The 12997-nt window shown below is 46.1% G+C and overlaps 1 protein-coding gene across 1 annotated transcript; it reads left to right on the forward strand.

The window, feature by feature from the left end:
- The first annotated feature begins 3974 nt into the window (after positions 1-3974).
- On the forward strand, positions 3975-12283 carry Sdr42e1 (short chain dehydrogenase/reductase family 42E, member 1). The gene is made up of 3 exons (XM_090357002.1): positions 3975-4050; positions 8985-9076; positions 9471-12283. The coding sequence occupies exons 1-3, from the start codon at positions 3991-3993 to the stop codon at positions 10579-10581; spliced, it is 1263 nt and encodes a 420-aa protein (XP_090213128.1). The 5' UTR covers positions 3975-3990; the 3' UTR covers positions 10582-12283.
- Positions 12284-12997: the final 714 nt, after the last annotated feature.

Raw genomic sequence — 12997 nt, forward strand, 5'->3', positions numbered from 1 at the left:
ACACCTGTAATCCTAGTTACACAGGAGGCTGAGATCTGAGGATCAAGGTTCAAAGCCAGCCAGGGCACAAAAGGACCTGAGACTCTTATCTCCAATGAACCTCTAGAAAACAGGAGATGGAGTTTGGCTAAGGGTAGGATGGTGGCCTTGAGCTGAAGAGCTCAGGCACAGGGCCGAGTTCAAGCCCCAGGACCCACTATATATATATATATATATATATATATATTTCTTTTCTGCCTTTGTATACATCCTTATTCTGGAACATGCTGTTTTGCTAGTTGTGCGACTCGGAAAGAAGGAAGGAAGGAGCAAGGGAAGAAGGAAGGAAGGGGAGAAGAGGGGGGAGGTGAGGGGGAGAAGAGAAGAGGGCTAGGAAGGGAAGAGAGAGGAATGGAAGGAGCTCTTATTTCTTTGAGACTTTGGATAGTTTTTCCTACTAGTTCAGGTTAAAAAAAATCTTTAGAGCCCAATTGAGCAGTAATTGGTGACCATCTCTTAGTCAATCATTATAGCTAGGAGGTAAGATGACTTTTGAACATTGCATCTAAAAATAAGATGAGATTTGTTTGTTTGTGATCCTGGGAATCAAAACATTGCATATACGAGGCAAGTGTTCTAATACTGAACTGCAATTCTAGTCCTAACATGAATAAAACTAAACAATTTGAGAAAGACATAGATACCAATAATAAGTCATTTCAAAAAACTTAAGGAAAAAGAAAAACCACTGACCCAGATTGCTTGATAATTCTTAATAAGTGCTATAAATGTTTCTAAAAGAACATTAAGATGCTTAATTGCTAAATAAATGAAATATAAGCATTCATTATGTTGCTTAGAGAGTTGTTTAATATGTAGTGGGGAAAACATCTTATCAAGTACACTGTAAGTAATAAATGCTTGTTTCCTTTTCCAAAACAAATCAATTCTCGAAATAATTAACCGCATTGAAATGTAGCTTGAAATTTTTTATTTATTCCTCCTTTCTAATTGTTTTTATCAGGAAAATAGAGCAGCAGAGAACAAATACTGACAAGGGATTTGCAGTCGGAAGCCTAGCTTTCAATCCAAGCCTAGTTCTTTATTAGTTCTGTGGTATTGGCCAAGTACCTTAACCTGACTTTGTGTTTGAGGGTCATGGGAGACTGTTGGAGGATTCTTTCTCTCCTCAGAAACTTGAAGTACTTCAACTGGGTCTCACTGTTCCAGATTACATCTTGGTCTTTTTTGTATGGAAGAATTACCCATGGATTTTGAACACAAGCCGATGTTTCCAATCTACTAGGTAGGGCTAGTCTCAGTCAGATTTTGATGTGACTGGTCCACATTTGGAGCTAGCACTGGTTTTTGGACTGTCTCCTAAGCTCACGATTGTTTTAGAAACTCTCCTGGTTTGTAGTGATAAGGTACTCATGGCTGCTCCCATCCGCCCCCTGCCATGTAGCCGATAAAGATAGGGGTAACTTCAGACCCAAGTTGATCCAGAATAACATTGCACCTGCTAGGGACCTGGTTCAGGTGGTAGAGTTGTCGAGTTCTAGTCTATCAAATATGAGGCCGAGTTGAAACCTTAGTATAGTTACACGCACATGCAAAGTTTCACACATCAACCTGGAGCTTGGAACAGGGACCATCTACATGACATTTATTCACATGTTGATCATACAGCAATTGTGTGTGTGTGTGTGTGTGTGTATGCCAGACACTTCATTACAGTGGAGACACTATCAGAGAGTGGCTCTGCAGTGGTGGAACTTTCATGCGGGTAATGTAATAAGGCAAGCTCATTTCAGACAGGTTTACTGCTGGGGATGAATGGATGGATGAGTTTCAAGACTTCAAATAGAAGTTGGAAGGGTCTTCAAATAAACTCTTCCTGGTGGAAGAGACCACGGGAAGTGTTGAAGATGACGCATAGAAAGCAAGAGAGCTGAGGCTGGGAGTTTGGCCTAGCGGTAGAGTGCTTGCCTAGCATGCACGAAGACCTGGGTTTGGTTCTTCGGTACCACATACATAGAAAACACTGGGAGTGGAGCTGTGGCTCAAGTGGTAGAACACACACCAGCCTTGAGAAAGCCCAACGACAGTGCTCAGGCCCTGAGTTTAAACCCCAGCACTGGCCAAAAAAAAAAAAAAAAAAAAAAAAAAGTGGGGGGGACTTTGAGTTAGCGCCAAAAAAAAAACAAAAAAAGAAATTTACTTTAGTTGCTGAAAAATTGTTGTAATTGCTGTAAAAATCTACCAATGCTCACTGTCAATACATACCATGTTCCACTCTTTTGGAGATTCTAAAAATTACCAGTTTAACCTAATGTAAGCCGGACATCCTTATTCTACTCAGAACCCTAGTGTGGATGGAAATTTGATGAGTGCCTGATAATGTGTCTAAAGTGTTGTATACCTGTAAAGAAGTCCAACCATGAATCAGCCTTTCTGAAACCCTACCCTCCTCCTGGATTTATTACTGAGGAAAGTCTGAACCAAAGGAGCACTAACAAACATTCCCACTGAAATCAAGTCTGTTCTCTGGTCATTTCTCTCTGATTTCTTGTTTAGACTTTTTTTAATCAACTCGCTAAATTGCAGTGGAAACGTAGGAAGTAATTATAAAAGTTTGCAATATTCCTTTAAAATGTGTGTTTATGTTTGGAAAGAGTCCTTGGTGGCAGAAGAATATGAACATTTAAGTTCACCACATCTCGTGCTTATCAACATACAGGCAGTGAGAGAGGACCCTGGAATCATCGCAGGAAATCTGTTTTCTACACCTCAGGAGGGCTGTTTCTTCTTTGACTACTGGTTTTAGGAGTGCAGGGCTGGTCTTCCATCACCCCAGAGGTCTTCCTCTTCTCTTTTATGTTTTTATGTAGCGTGAGCAGCCACAGCAAAGCTGTCAATTAACAGAACTGATTACAGCTCTCTCAGACAGGAAAATCAGGGTCCTCTGGGGAGAGGTCAATGCCAAGAACTTGGCTCTCTTCCCCTGGGAATCATACATTTTTGAATCTCAGGGTTTGAGTTTGCCCTTGTGACTTTATGTTCCCGGTGAAATAAGAAACCACCATAATTCATGGGAGCCTCTTTGAACCGCAATTCGATTGGCAAGAACACTACATAAAGCCAAAACCTCTAACCTCTGAGGCCTTTCTGGCCAGGGGTCCATCCGAAAGCACATGTGCATCCAGCTTTCCATGGAGCCACACTCCCACGGAGAAGAAGAAGTTGGAGGAGGAGGAGGAGGAGGAGGAGGAGGAGGAGGAGGAGGAGGAGGAGGAGGAGGAGGAGGAGGAGGAGGAGGAGGAGGAGGAGGAGTCTCTCGGAGATCTCTGGATGAAAATGTCAGCCTTTCTGTCTATACAGCTTTTAAGGCCTCGGTTTCTTCGACAGCAGTGTTAGTCTGAGCATCGCGCTCTGTACAGTCACCAGAATACATGGAACAGGGCAAATCAGGGGCACAGAAAAGCATGAGCGCACATAGAGATAGTCAGATCCTCGACTTTTAGAAGATATGTAGAGTGAAAATTCAGTCATCTAAGGAGCCTTATCCATCTTCCATCCCCTCTTCCACACACCCGACACCACCCCCATGCACGTACCCATCCACCTGTCCCCTATCCAGCCTTCCATTTCTCATCTACCACCATCCCTCTGTCCCTCCATGCCTCCATCCCATCCCTCCATCCATCCATCCCTCCATCCCTCCACGCAAGCAATCGGTGGAGCTGAGCACTGTCTTTCCGCAGTCTTGGGCTCAATGTGCCCTTACACCAAGGCAGGGGACAGGCGTCGCCCGTGGATGCGGGGTGGTGCGGGGAAGGGTCCAGAGAGGGCTCCGGGGCGCGCGGATGCCCCCAGGTGAAGACGCAGCTGCCACCTGCGCGCCATAGAGGCGTCCAGACGGCGGCTTCCTAGAGCGGCCCGGGTGCGGGGTGGCTCCCGAGGAGCCGGTCGGGCGACTCTGGCTCCAGCGAGCGGGGGTGGCGCCCGGGCATGAAAGTCTGGGTCGGTCCGGCCGGGCACAGTCTGCGAGCCCGGCTGCTTCCTGACGCTGTGAGTGGAGCGGGCTGGGGAGGGCGGCCGCCTCTGGGACCCCGGGCTGGGGAGGGACGCGAGGGGACGGGTGGCAGTGCCCAGAGGGGCGCGGTGGGGGCGCGCAGCCAGCAGGTGACCGTCCAGGACGCAGCTCAGCCCGGATTCCTGGAATGGCACTGCCCCTCTCCACATTTCTTTTGCTTTAATCATTATTGTTTTTATTTTTACAGACAACAGACCCAGGCTCAGATCTTTCCACCGTTTCTACTTACTCTGGCGTGTTCTGACAGCTTTCATTTTCAGGGCATTTTGTGACCATATTTGGGGTGTCCCATCTCCAGCAGCTTTATGAGGTTCCCATTGAGAATGAATTCGTTACTGTGAAATTGTCATTACTAGGCTTAAGTTAAAGACCAGGAGGTGAAAGAGCTATATAATGCGTGATTGTTGTTCTTAATGTACTATGCCATTTCTCCTCTTTTGTCTTCCCTTGGTTATTCTCATATTGTTACAGTATCTTACCTTGTTATCTGGTACATGGTATCTACGTTTATTTGTTTATTTGAAATAGGAAGGGGAAGGAGTGAAAACAAGATGAGGGGAGGGGTGGCGGGAGGGAAATGGGGACAAAACATGAGAAGGGGTATCAATGTGTGTGAAGTAATGCACCTTCTATCTGGCGAATATATAACTGTAACCCTTCTATTAATTACAATTAAAAAAATAAAGAAAAAAAGACCAGTGAGTCATAGGAGCAAAGTACCAGGAATGGCAATAATCACAAAGCTGGTAAGATAAGCTATCAATGGGACCAGGGTTTTTTGACATCTCACTGCTCACTGCGGAAGGAGGAAGACAGAACCAGCATTAAGCTCTGGATTCAGCTCAGCCACTGAAGACATGGGTGATTCATAAGCCAAGTTAGTGTCTGAGCCACTGTCTTTTTGGGTGTTTTATCAGTCATGGGGCTGGAACTCCGGGCCTGGGCGCTGTCCCTGAGCTCCTCAGCTCAAGACTACTGCCCTTCCCCTGGAGCCACAGCACCACTTCTGGTTTTCTAGTGGTTAATTGGAGATAAAAGTCTCATGGTCTTCAGTGCCCAGGCTGGCTTTGAACCGCGATCCTCAGATCTCATCCTCCTGAATAGCTAGGATTACAGGCGTGAGCCGCCGGCCCAGCCACTGTCTTCATTTCTGCAAAGCTAGTCACTCTAGAAAGTATCTTGATGGCATTCAAGCATAAATAGTAAACCTTTTAAGCCCCTTGCCCACACTTATCACCATTGCTATTATTTTACTTTAGGGAAGAAGAGGCAGAATCAGAGATTTTGTCGGTTGCCCCGGTCACACCAGAAACTGGTAGAAGATCCAGACCTTAGATTTTTTATTAAAATTTCCAACCTAGGAAACTTAACCATATGCCATGTGCCCCTCTGCTTCGGGGCGGGGGGGGGGATGGGACAGCCCCTCCTTTACCTCCAGGAACTGGAGGGGACTTTGGGAGGTGGCAGGAAGTTATAGCTGTAAAAAAAATAAGTCACAGCTATAAAAGTTATGGCTGTAGAATGGCTGTTAATGCAGACTTTGATCATCACCAGTGATATAGCCAGTACTTTTTTTTTTTTTGCCAGTCCTGGGCTTGAGCTCAGGGCCTGAGCACTGTCCTTGAACTTTCTCAAGGCTAGAGCTCTACCACTTGAGCCTCAGCACCACTTCCGGCTTTTTTCTATGTGTGTGGTACCGAGGAATTGAACCCGGGTCTTCATGCATGCTAGGCAAGCACTTTAACCACTAGGCCAAACTCCCGGCCCATAGCCAGTACTTCTGGCCAGGTACTGTACACAGCCTCCAGAAGTGGCTGCAGTTGTTACATGAGCAGCCGTGTCAGATGCACCTGGACTTCCATGTGTATTTGCATTGTGTTCTCTGGTTGCCAGCTGTGGGACTTATTCACTTAGTGTCTCTGAGCCTCCATGCCCTCATCTGTAAAATGGGATGTCCTGGGCATCTTGTGGAAAGAGCTTGGGCCAATGCCTGGCACAGGGGAAAAATGCTCACTAAATGAGAGTAAGCATGTAGTCGGATATGTAGAAGTGGCAGACATGCTGACCTTATGAGGTGATGCGGCGGGGGGTGTGGGGGGAACCAGTGTCCTGCAGATATGGCAGCAGGGAATATGTGACTAGCTTGCAGAGAAATTTGTTCCATTCACCTTTCTGGCTCTGTGGTCTTCCAAATTCTCCTGTCCCCACAGGTGTTTCGAGAACTGTGAGTTTCCACCTAATGCTGTGCCCTTTGCTTCCCCCAAATGTGCTCACTCTTTCACACTTTACACTTGGCAGCCCTCTCGTCCTATCAGGTATTCTGACCTTTGCCACTGCTAACTACTTTGTCTTTATTGCTTTGGCTACACTGTATTAAAGACAATAACTTTTGACATCCTGCCTGAAATCTGAACAGCCCCATCCCACATATTTACCAGGTCTCCGGCACAATACGAACTGCTACCTTTTACTTCTGGTCAGTACTTTGGTAGACATTTGCAACAGCACCTAATCCCAAAGTTGTGCTGTTTGAAGGTGTTTTGATGTTCTTCTCAGTTGTCATTATAAAGGCATTGACCGAGTGCATAATCCAAGAGGATCAGGCACAAACCACTAGATTTATAGATTAAGAGAGATGAAACTCTAACTGCTTGAAATCATATATATATATACATATATATATACACTTATACACATGTGTATATATACACTCTCTGTCTGGCTTATCATTCGTGTCTTCTGTGTTTGCTGGGATTATCTTTTTTAATGTGATTGTTGCTGTAGGAGACGAGGCTCTTTAAATGGCTGACAAATTTTAAAAGGTTGTACCACCTTCTTCCATAGCCATTTGTTTTACTAAAATAGGGTTTTCCTTACCTTTCTCTCTGGCTCTCCTGTTGATGCCAGTTATGCAAGTTCTTACCTCTGGTCATAATTGGAAGGTAATGAGGAAGAGCATTCATAGGACTGGCAAGCTCTAATTGTCTCTTATTGCACATCCTTGGCTCAGCTAATTCACACACAGCCCTGACTCAGCTGTGGTCTTATGACTATATTGGTATATATCACCTTAAAAAAAAATCATGAAGGCCAGGAGTTTGGCCTAGTGGTTAAAGTGCTTGCCTAGCATGCACAAAGACCTGGGTTCGATTCCTTGGTACCACATACATAGAGAAAAGCCTGAAGTGGTGCTGAGGCTCAAGTGGTAGAGCTCTAGCCTTGAGAAAGTCCAAGGACAGTGCTCAGGCCCTGAGCTCAAGCCCAGGACTGGCAAAAAAAAAAAAATTATGAAATGAAGTTTAAAGAAAAAGTCGGGGAGAACTGGAAATATTCCTGTTGCATTTCCTTAACTGGACTCTTGGGGGCACCCTAGCGAGTTTTCATAAACATCCCTGCAAGCACAGTGGTCCGCCATTTTTCCCTCTTCCCACTCGTGAAGATACTGAGCCTTGTCTTCAGCCCATCCACAGTCACTCCAACCGGTGCCCTTCCAAAACTAATGATGGTTTCTGGAAATGTAAAGGAATAACAAGTCCCCAGACTTCAGTGCTTAAAAGGTGACTGGAGCGTGCTGTCAATGGAGTGCCTATACCGTCAGCTCCATAAGCCTGCAAAGCTGCTTGTTGGCTTGGCTTGCTGTCGTAGGCTTACAAATTAGAAAAGTGAAATTTAGAGAAGTGTCAGCCAGGCACTAGTGGCTCACACCTGTAATCCTAGCTACTCAGGAGGCTGAGATCAGAGGATCGTGATTAGAAGTCAACCGGGGTAGGAAAGTCCGTAACTCTTCTTTCCAGTTAACCACCAGAAAAGCAGAACTGGAACCATAGCTCAAGGAGTAGAACCCTGGCCTTGAGCAGAAATGAGCTCAGGGACAGCACCCAGGCCCCGAGTCCAGCCCCACAGCTGACCAAAAAAATAAAAAAAGAAGTGAAATATCTTGACCACAGTAATACCCTACATTTGAATAGTGCCTTATGGAATGCGCAATAGAGGAGGTTAACTTAACTAAGGTGTACATAGGAAACACCACAGTGAAACCCCTTTGTGCAACTAATATGTGCTTTTAAAAAGTGACCGGAAAATAAAACAGGCTCCATGGAGAGGGTGAACAGAAAGAAAATATGTTTGAAGTACTTTATGTGTGAAAGTAGACCAAGGAAACCTGTTGAAAAGCCTCGTCTAGGAGGTAAGGGAGAGTGTGCAGGGGTGAGGTAGGGGAGCGGGTGCAGGGGTGAGGTGAGGAAAGGAGGTGAGGGTGACCGGGTACGTTGTGTGCATGGATGGAAATGTCACAATATAATCTCCTTGTAAATCCATATATGCTTTATTCAATAGAGCAAAGAAAATAAATGCCCTCTGGTTTTCAAAGTGCCTTCAAATACATTTTTTCCCCCAGTCCTGGGCTTGAACTCAGGGCCTGGGCACTATCCTTGGGCTTTCTCAAGACTAGAGCTCTACCACTTGAGCCACAGCTACACTTCTGCTTTTTTTCTGTTTATGTGATACCGAGGAATCGAACGTGGGTCTTCATGCATGCTAGGCAAGCACTCTACCACTAGGCCACACTCCCGGCCTCAAACACATTATTTTATTTACTCTTCTCACTGATCTTGTCAAGGTAGATACTCTAATCCTCGTGTTATATATGAAGATATTTGAAGGTCAAGGGTGATCAGGGAGCTAAGGTCACACAGCTGACTACAGCCCAGTTTTTAGCTTGTGTGCTACTAGAGAATATTGAAGTTTTGCGCTTTTCTTATTTTTTCCAGTGTGGGAGATTGAACCCCAGGTCTTGCACCTGCTAAACTAGCATTCCACCTTCCAGTTATAGTTTCAGCCCTCTCTATTCTTGAGGTGAATATATTTGCCTTTAGATGATAATACTGTTGCATGCTTTTTTTTCTTCTAGGTCGGGTTACCCCTTGTCTATGACATGGATTCCCAAAGAGTCCCAAAAGAGACCATCCTCATTACTGGAGGAAGTGGCTACTTTGGTTTCCGGTCTGTACATCTACCATAACAGGCTCCTGGGATTCTTTCTCTAGTAGTTGTTGGGAAAAGTGTACCTTTCAATTTTGACATCCACACAGTGTAATTTTACTGGCTTGTATATTGTTAAACCAAAAATAAACCCTGTTGTCCATGACCCTGATATTGAAATTGAGAATCACAGATGCATTCTGCTTCAATTAAAAATTCCTTATAAAAACTTGCAGATGGGGGTGTGGTGACTATTCATGTAACCAAAGATCGTTTAAAGTAAGAACTATTTCGCTGTGATGTCATTTTTACTTGAGAGAGGGCTCTTGTTTCTCGACTGGGATACTTGTAGCGATGAAAACGTACGAATGGCGGATTCAGGATCCGTCAAGGCTTTTGATCTTTCTCCTTTCAGCCTTGGCTGTGCTCTGAGCCAGAAGGGAGTCAACGTGGTGCTGCTTGACGTCTGTAGCCCTCCACAAGCCATTCCAGAAGGGATGAAGTTCGTCCGTGCAGACATCCGCCACTTCTGGGAGGTGGAGAGCGCCTTCCAGGACGCCCAGGCGGCCTGCGTGTTCCACGTGGCCTCTTACGGGATGTCTGGACGAGAGCAGCTCAAGCCCAAGCTCATCCAGGAGGTGAACGTGCACGGCACAGACAACGTCATCCGGGCCTGCCGGCAGACAGGGGTCCCCAGGCTGGTCTACACCAGCACGTTCAATGTCATCTTCGCAGGCCAGGTCATCAAGAACGGGGACGAGTCTCTGCCTTACCTGCCTCTTCATCAGTACACCGACCACTACTCCCGGACCAAGATGCTGGCAGAGAAGAGAGTGCTGGAGGCCAACGGCTCAGCCCTGGAGCCAGGCAGTGGCGTCCTCAGGACTTGTGCCCTGAGGTCAGCCGGCATCTACGGGCCAGGCGAACAAAGGCATTTTCCCCGCATCGTGAGCTACCTGGAGAGGGGCCTGTTCAGGTTCGTGTTCGGCGATCCCGAGAGCCTGGTTGAGTTCATCCATGTGGACAACCTGGTGCAGGCTCACATCCTGGCCTCCGAGGCCCTGAAAGCTGACCGTGGCCATGTGGCTTCTGGGCAGCCCTACTTCATCTCTGACGGCAAGCCTGTGAACAACTTCGAGTTCTTTCGGCCATTGGTGGAGGGCCTGGGCTATGAGTTCCCGTCCACCCGCATCCCGCTGGCTCTCATCTACAGCCTCGCTTTCCTGATAGAGATGGCCTACTTCCTTTTGGGCAGACTGTACAACTTCCAGCCCTTCCTCACTCGCGCTGAGGTGTATAAGAGCGGCGTCACACACTACTTCAGCTTAGAAAAGGCCAAGAAAGAGCTGGGCTATGAGGCTCAGCCATACGATCTGCAGGAAATGGTAGCATGGTTCAAAGCCCACGGCTATGGTAGGCATTCTGAGCATGAAGGCCTGCGGTACCTTCTTTGGGATGGGCTGCTGGTCTTCTTCTTGGCCATGTCACTTGTCACCTGGGTGTCTTCTGTGACTCCGTCAGCATGAAGGCCAAGTTAGAACCGGGAATGGATCGCACATCTGACATTGTCTGGCCCCACACTCAGCCCTTGGTAACTGAAGAATAGATTATTCTGATGCTGCAACAAAGGGCACTGGAGCTTGTTGAGTAATCAGAGAAAAAGACAGCATTAGAAGGAGCCAATTTGAGTAAAGGACACTGATATGAGCTACACCTGGTGTGAAAAAACCCTGTGAACATGCACAATGAATGACAGAGCCAAGCACGCTGGGTCACACCGCTAATCTACCTACTCAGAAGACCGAGATCCAAGGATCACAATTTGTAGCCATCCTGGGTAGACAAATTCTCAAGGCTCTTATCTCAAAGTAGCCAGCAAAAAGCCAGAAGTGGACGCATAGCTCAAGTGGTAGAGGGCAAGAGGGCGAGACCCCAAGTTCACCACACACACGACACACGAACGAATGATAGGAACACTAAAAGATGCTACTTAGAAATGGTTACTAGTGGGAGAAGGAAGGTGAAAGGGTGGGAGAGGTGCTTTACACACATAAAATAGTGCAACGAAGCCTGTGAAAATTGTTAAGAAAGATGGGTGGATTAGAAAGAATAAAACAATGTCATTTGCAGGGAAAAATGGATGGAATTAGAACAAATCAAGTGACTAAGCCAAGATCAGAGAGACAAATGGCACATATTCTCCCTGATATGTGGAAGTTAGATCTAAAACACACCAGGATATGAAAAATGACACCAAATTCTAGATAGTCACAGTGAGACCAAAAGAGATTCTCTTAGAGAATCACAAAGTTGCAATACCCAAGTTCCTTTTCCTGTGTATATAAAATATACATACTGAAATAAACTTGAAAGTTAGGGAAGCAAGGGACTTCTTCAATTTTTTTCTGATGATTCGGTGTTTTTATCTTATTATATGCAGTATATTCATGTGTACATCTGTGGGAAGGTGGGGGAGGGCACAGAATCAGAGAAAAAGAGGTGGAAAAGTACAGCAGTGGAATAAACTAGACATTGATGAAAGTCAATTATGCGACTCCTGGGTGGAAATTGCAGGGAGGGAATGGGAGAAAATTAGGTGACAGGTGACCCTGAACTGAAGGAAATGAACTCAGTACCGGATAGATGTAAATAGAACCCTGCTGTAGATTACCTTTTAAAACAATAAATTAGGAAGAAAAGGGGGAGCTGCTGAGGGAAAGTGATGGGGGTTGAGTTTGACTGGTACACGTATGGACCACAATGAACCCCCTGAACAGCAAATGCTTGCTTCTAAAAAATAAAAATTTAAAAAAGTTTCATTGGTTTGAAGGTATGGCTCAAGTGGTACACCCTGAATTCTAACACAATACCAAAAAGGTGGAAAAAATGGATTCTTCCTCTCCTTTTTCTTTCCTCCTAAACTCCCCTGTTGGGACAAAAGAGCCAGAGGTAAGTTCTCAAGACTTCACTTCTGTGTCTTGCATCTTGGATGATAGAAATTCACTCTGGAGCCCCAGAGGGGCCTGGTTTGGTTGGAAATGCTTTTGTGTCACGTTCTCAGAAGCTGCTACATAAAATGGACCAAGACTCAGTGACCAGGAAATGGCCACAACTCATGGGCTTGAAAATACAAACACCACTACGCTATGCCAGCGCCCAGTCTGGTGAGCACAGGCCCAGTGCATGCTTTGGGAGTGAACTTTTCCCCCGTGTGATATTTCAGCAAACAGACCTTTACACTGCCTCACGGCATTCTTTTGGTAACTAAATTGGGCAAGATATATAAAAGCCTCACAAACATGTGTGTCCTCATTGTTCTTTTCTTTTTGCTAGTCCTGTACCTTAACTTAGGGCTTGGGCACTGTCCTTGGGCTCTCAAGGCTAGCACTCTGCCACTTGAGCCACAGCACCACTTCTGGCTTTGTGCATACTAGGCAAGCACTCTACCACCAGGTCACACTCCTGGCCCTGTCTTCCTAGATTTCTCTTTGACAGCTTTCTGTCTCCCAGTGCCCACCTGAGAGGAGCTAATCTTATTGAACCTTTGGGGATGGCTCTAAGTGTTGATGTTAGAAAATACTTCTGATGATTAAGGAAAGTAGTGGCCTAAGCAGGGATGCCTTTTTTTTTCCATTTAAAAAGGTCACAAAGCTTGTCATACACTGGCTTTTCTTCCTGGGGAGAATTTGGGCTGTGAAGAGTACTTGCCATGAGTAACAGTGGCTGCCTGGCCTAGCCCCCTGGGAGGACAGCTGTGGGCAGCATTCGTTCAAGTCACAGTTGCCTAGGATGCAGCCTGGCAAGACCACAGGCTCTTTCTAATGCCAGGATCTCATGTCCAGAACAGCATGGAAACACAGGACAGGCTACAGGGCTGTGAGCAGCTATTGCCCTTGGAGAATGCAAGCTGATGAACAGAGCCTGTTGAACGCTGCCCAGATA

This window comes from Megascapheus bottae, chromosome 24, assembly GCF_031878675.1.
Source record: "Megascapheus bottae isolate mThoBot1 chromosome 24, mThoBot2.hap1, whole genome shotgun sequence".
Taxonomy (NCBI): domain Eukaryota; kingdom Metazoa; phylum Chordata; class Mammalia; order Rodentia; family Geomyidae; genus Megascapheus; species Megascapheus bottae.

Bases quoted from the DNA above. Each gene is read 5' to 3' on its own strand.
- Sdr42e1 (XM_090357002.1), top strand. From the start codon at position 3,991: ATGAAAGTCTGGGTCGGTCCGGCCGGGCACAGTCTGCGAGCCCGGCTG. The intron at 4,051-8,984 runs GTGAGTGGAGCG...TTTTTCTTCTAG, and splicing joins CCCGGCTGCTTCCTGACGCT to GTCGGGTTACCCCTTGTCTA. The intron at 9,077-9,470 runs GTCTGTACATCT...TTCTCCTTTCAG, and splicing joins AGTGGCTACTTTGGTTTCCG to CCTTGGCTGTGCTCTGAGCC.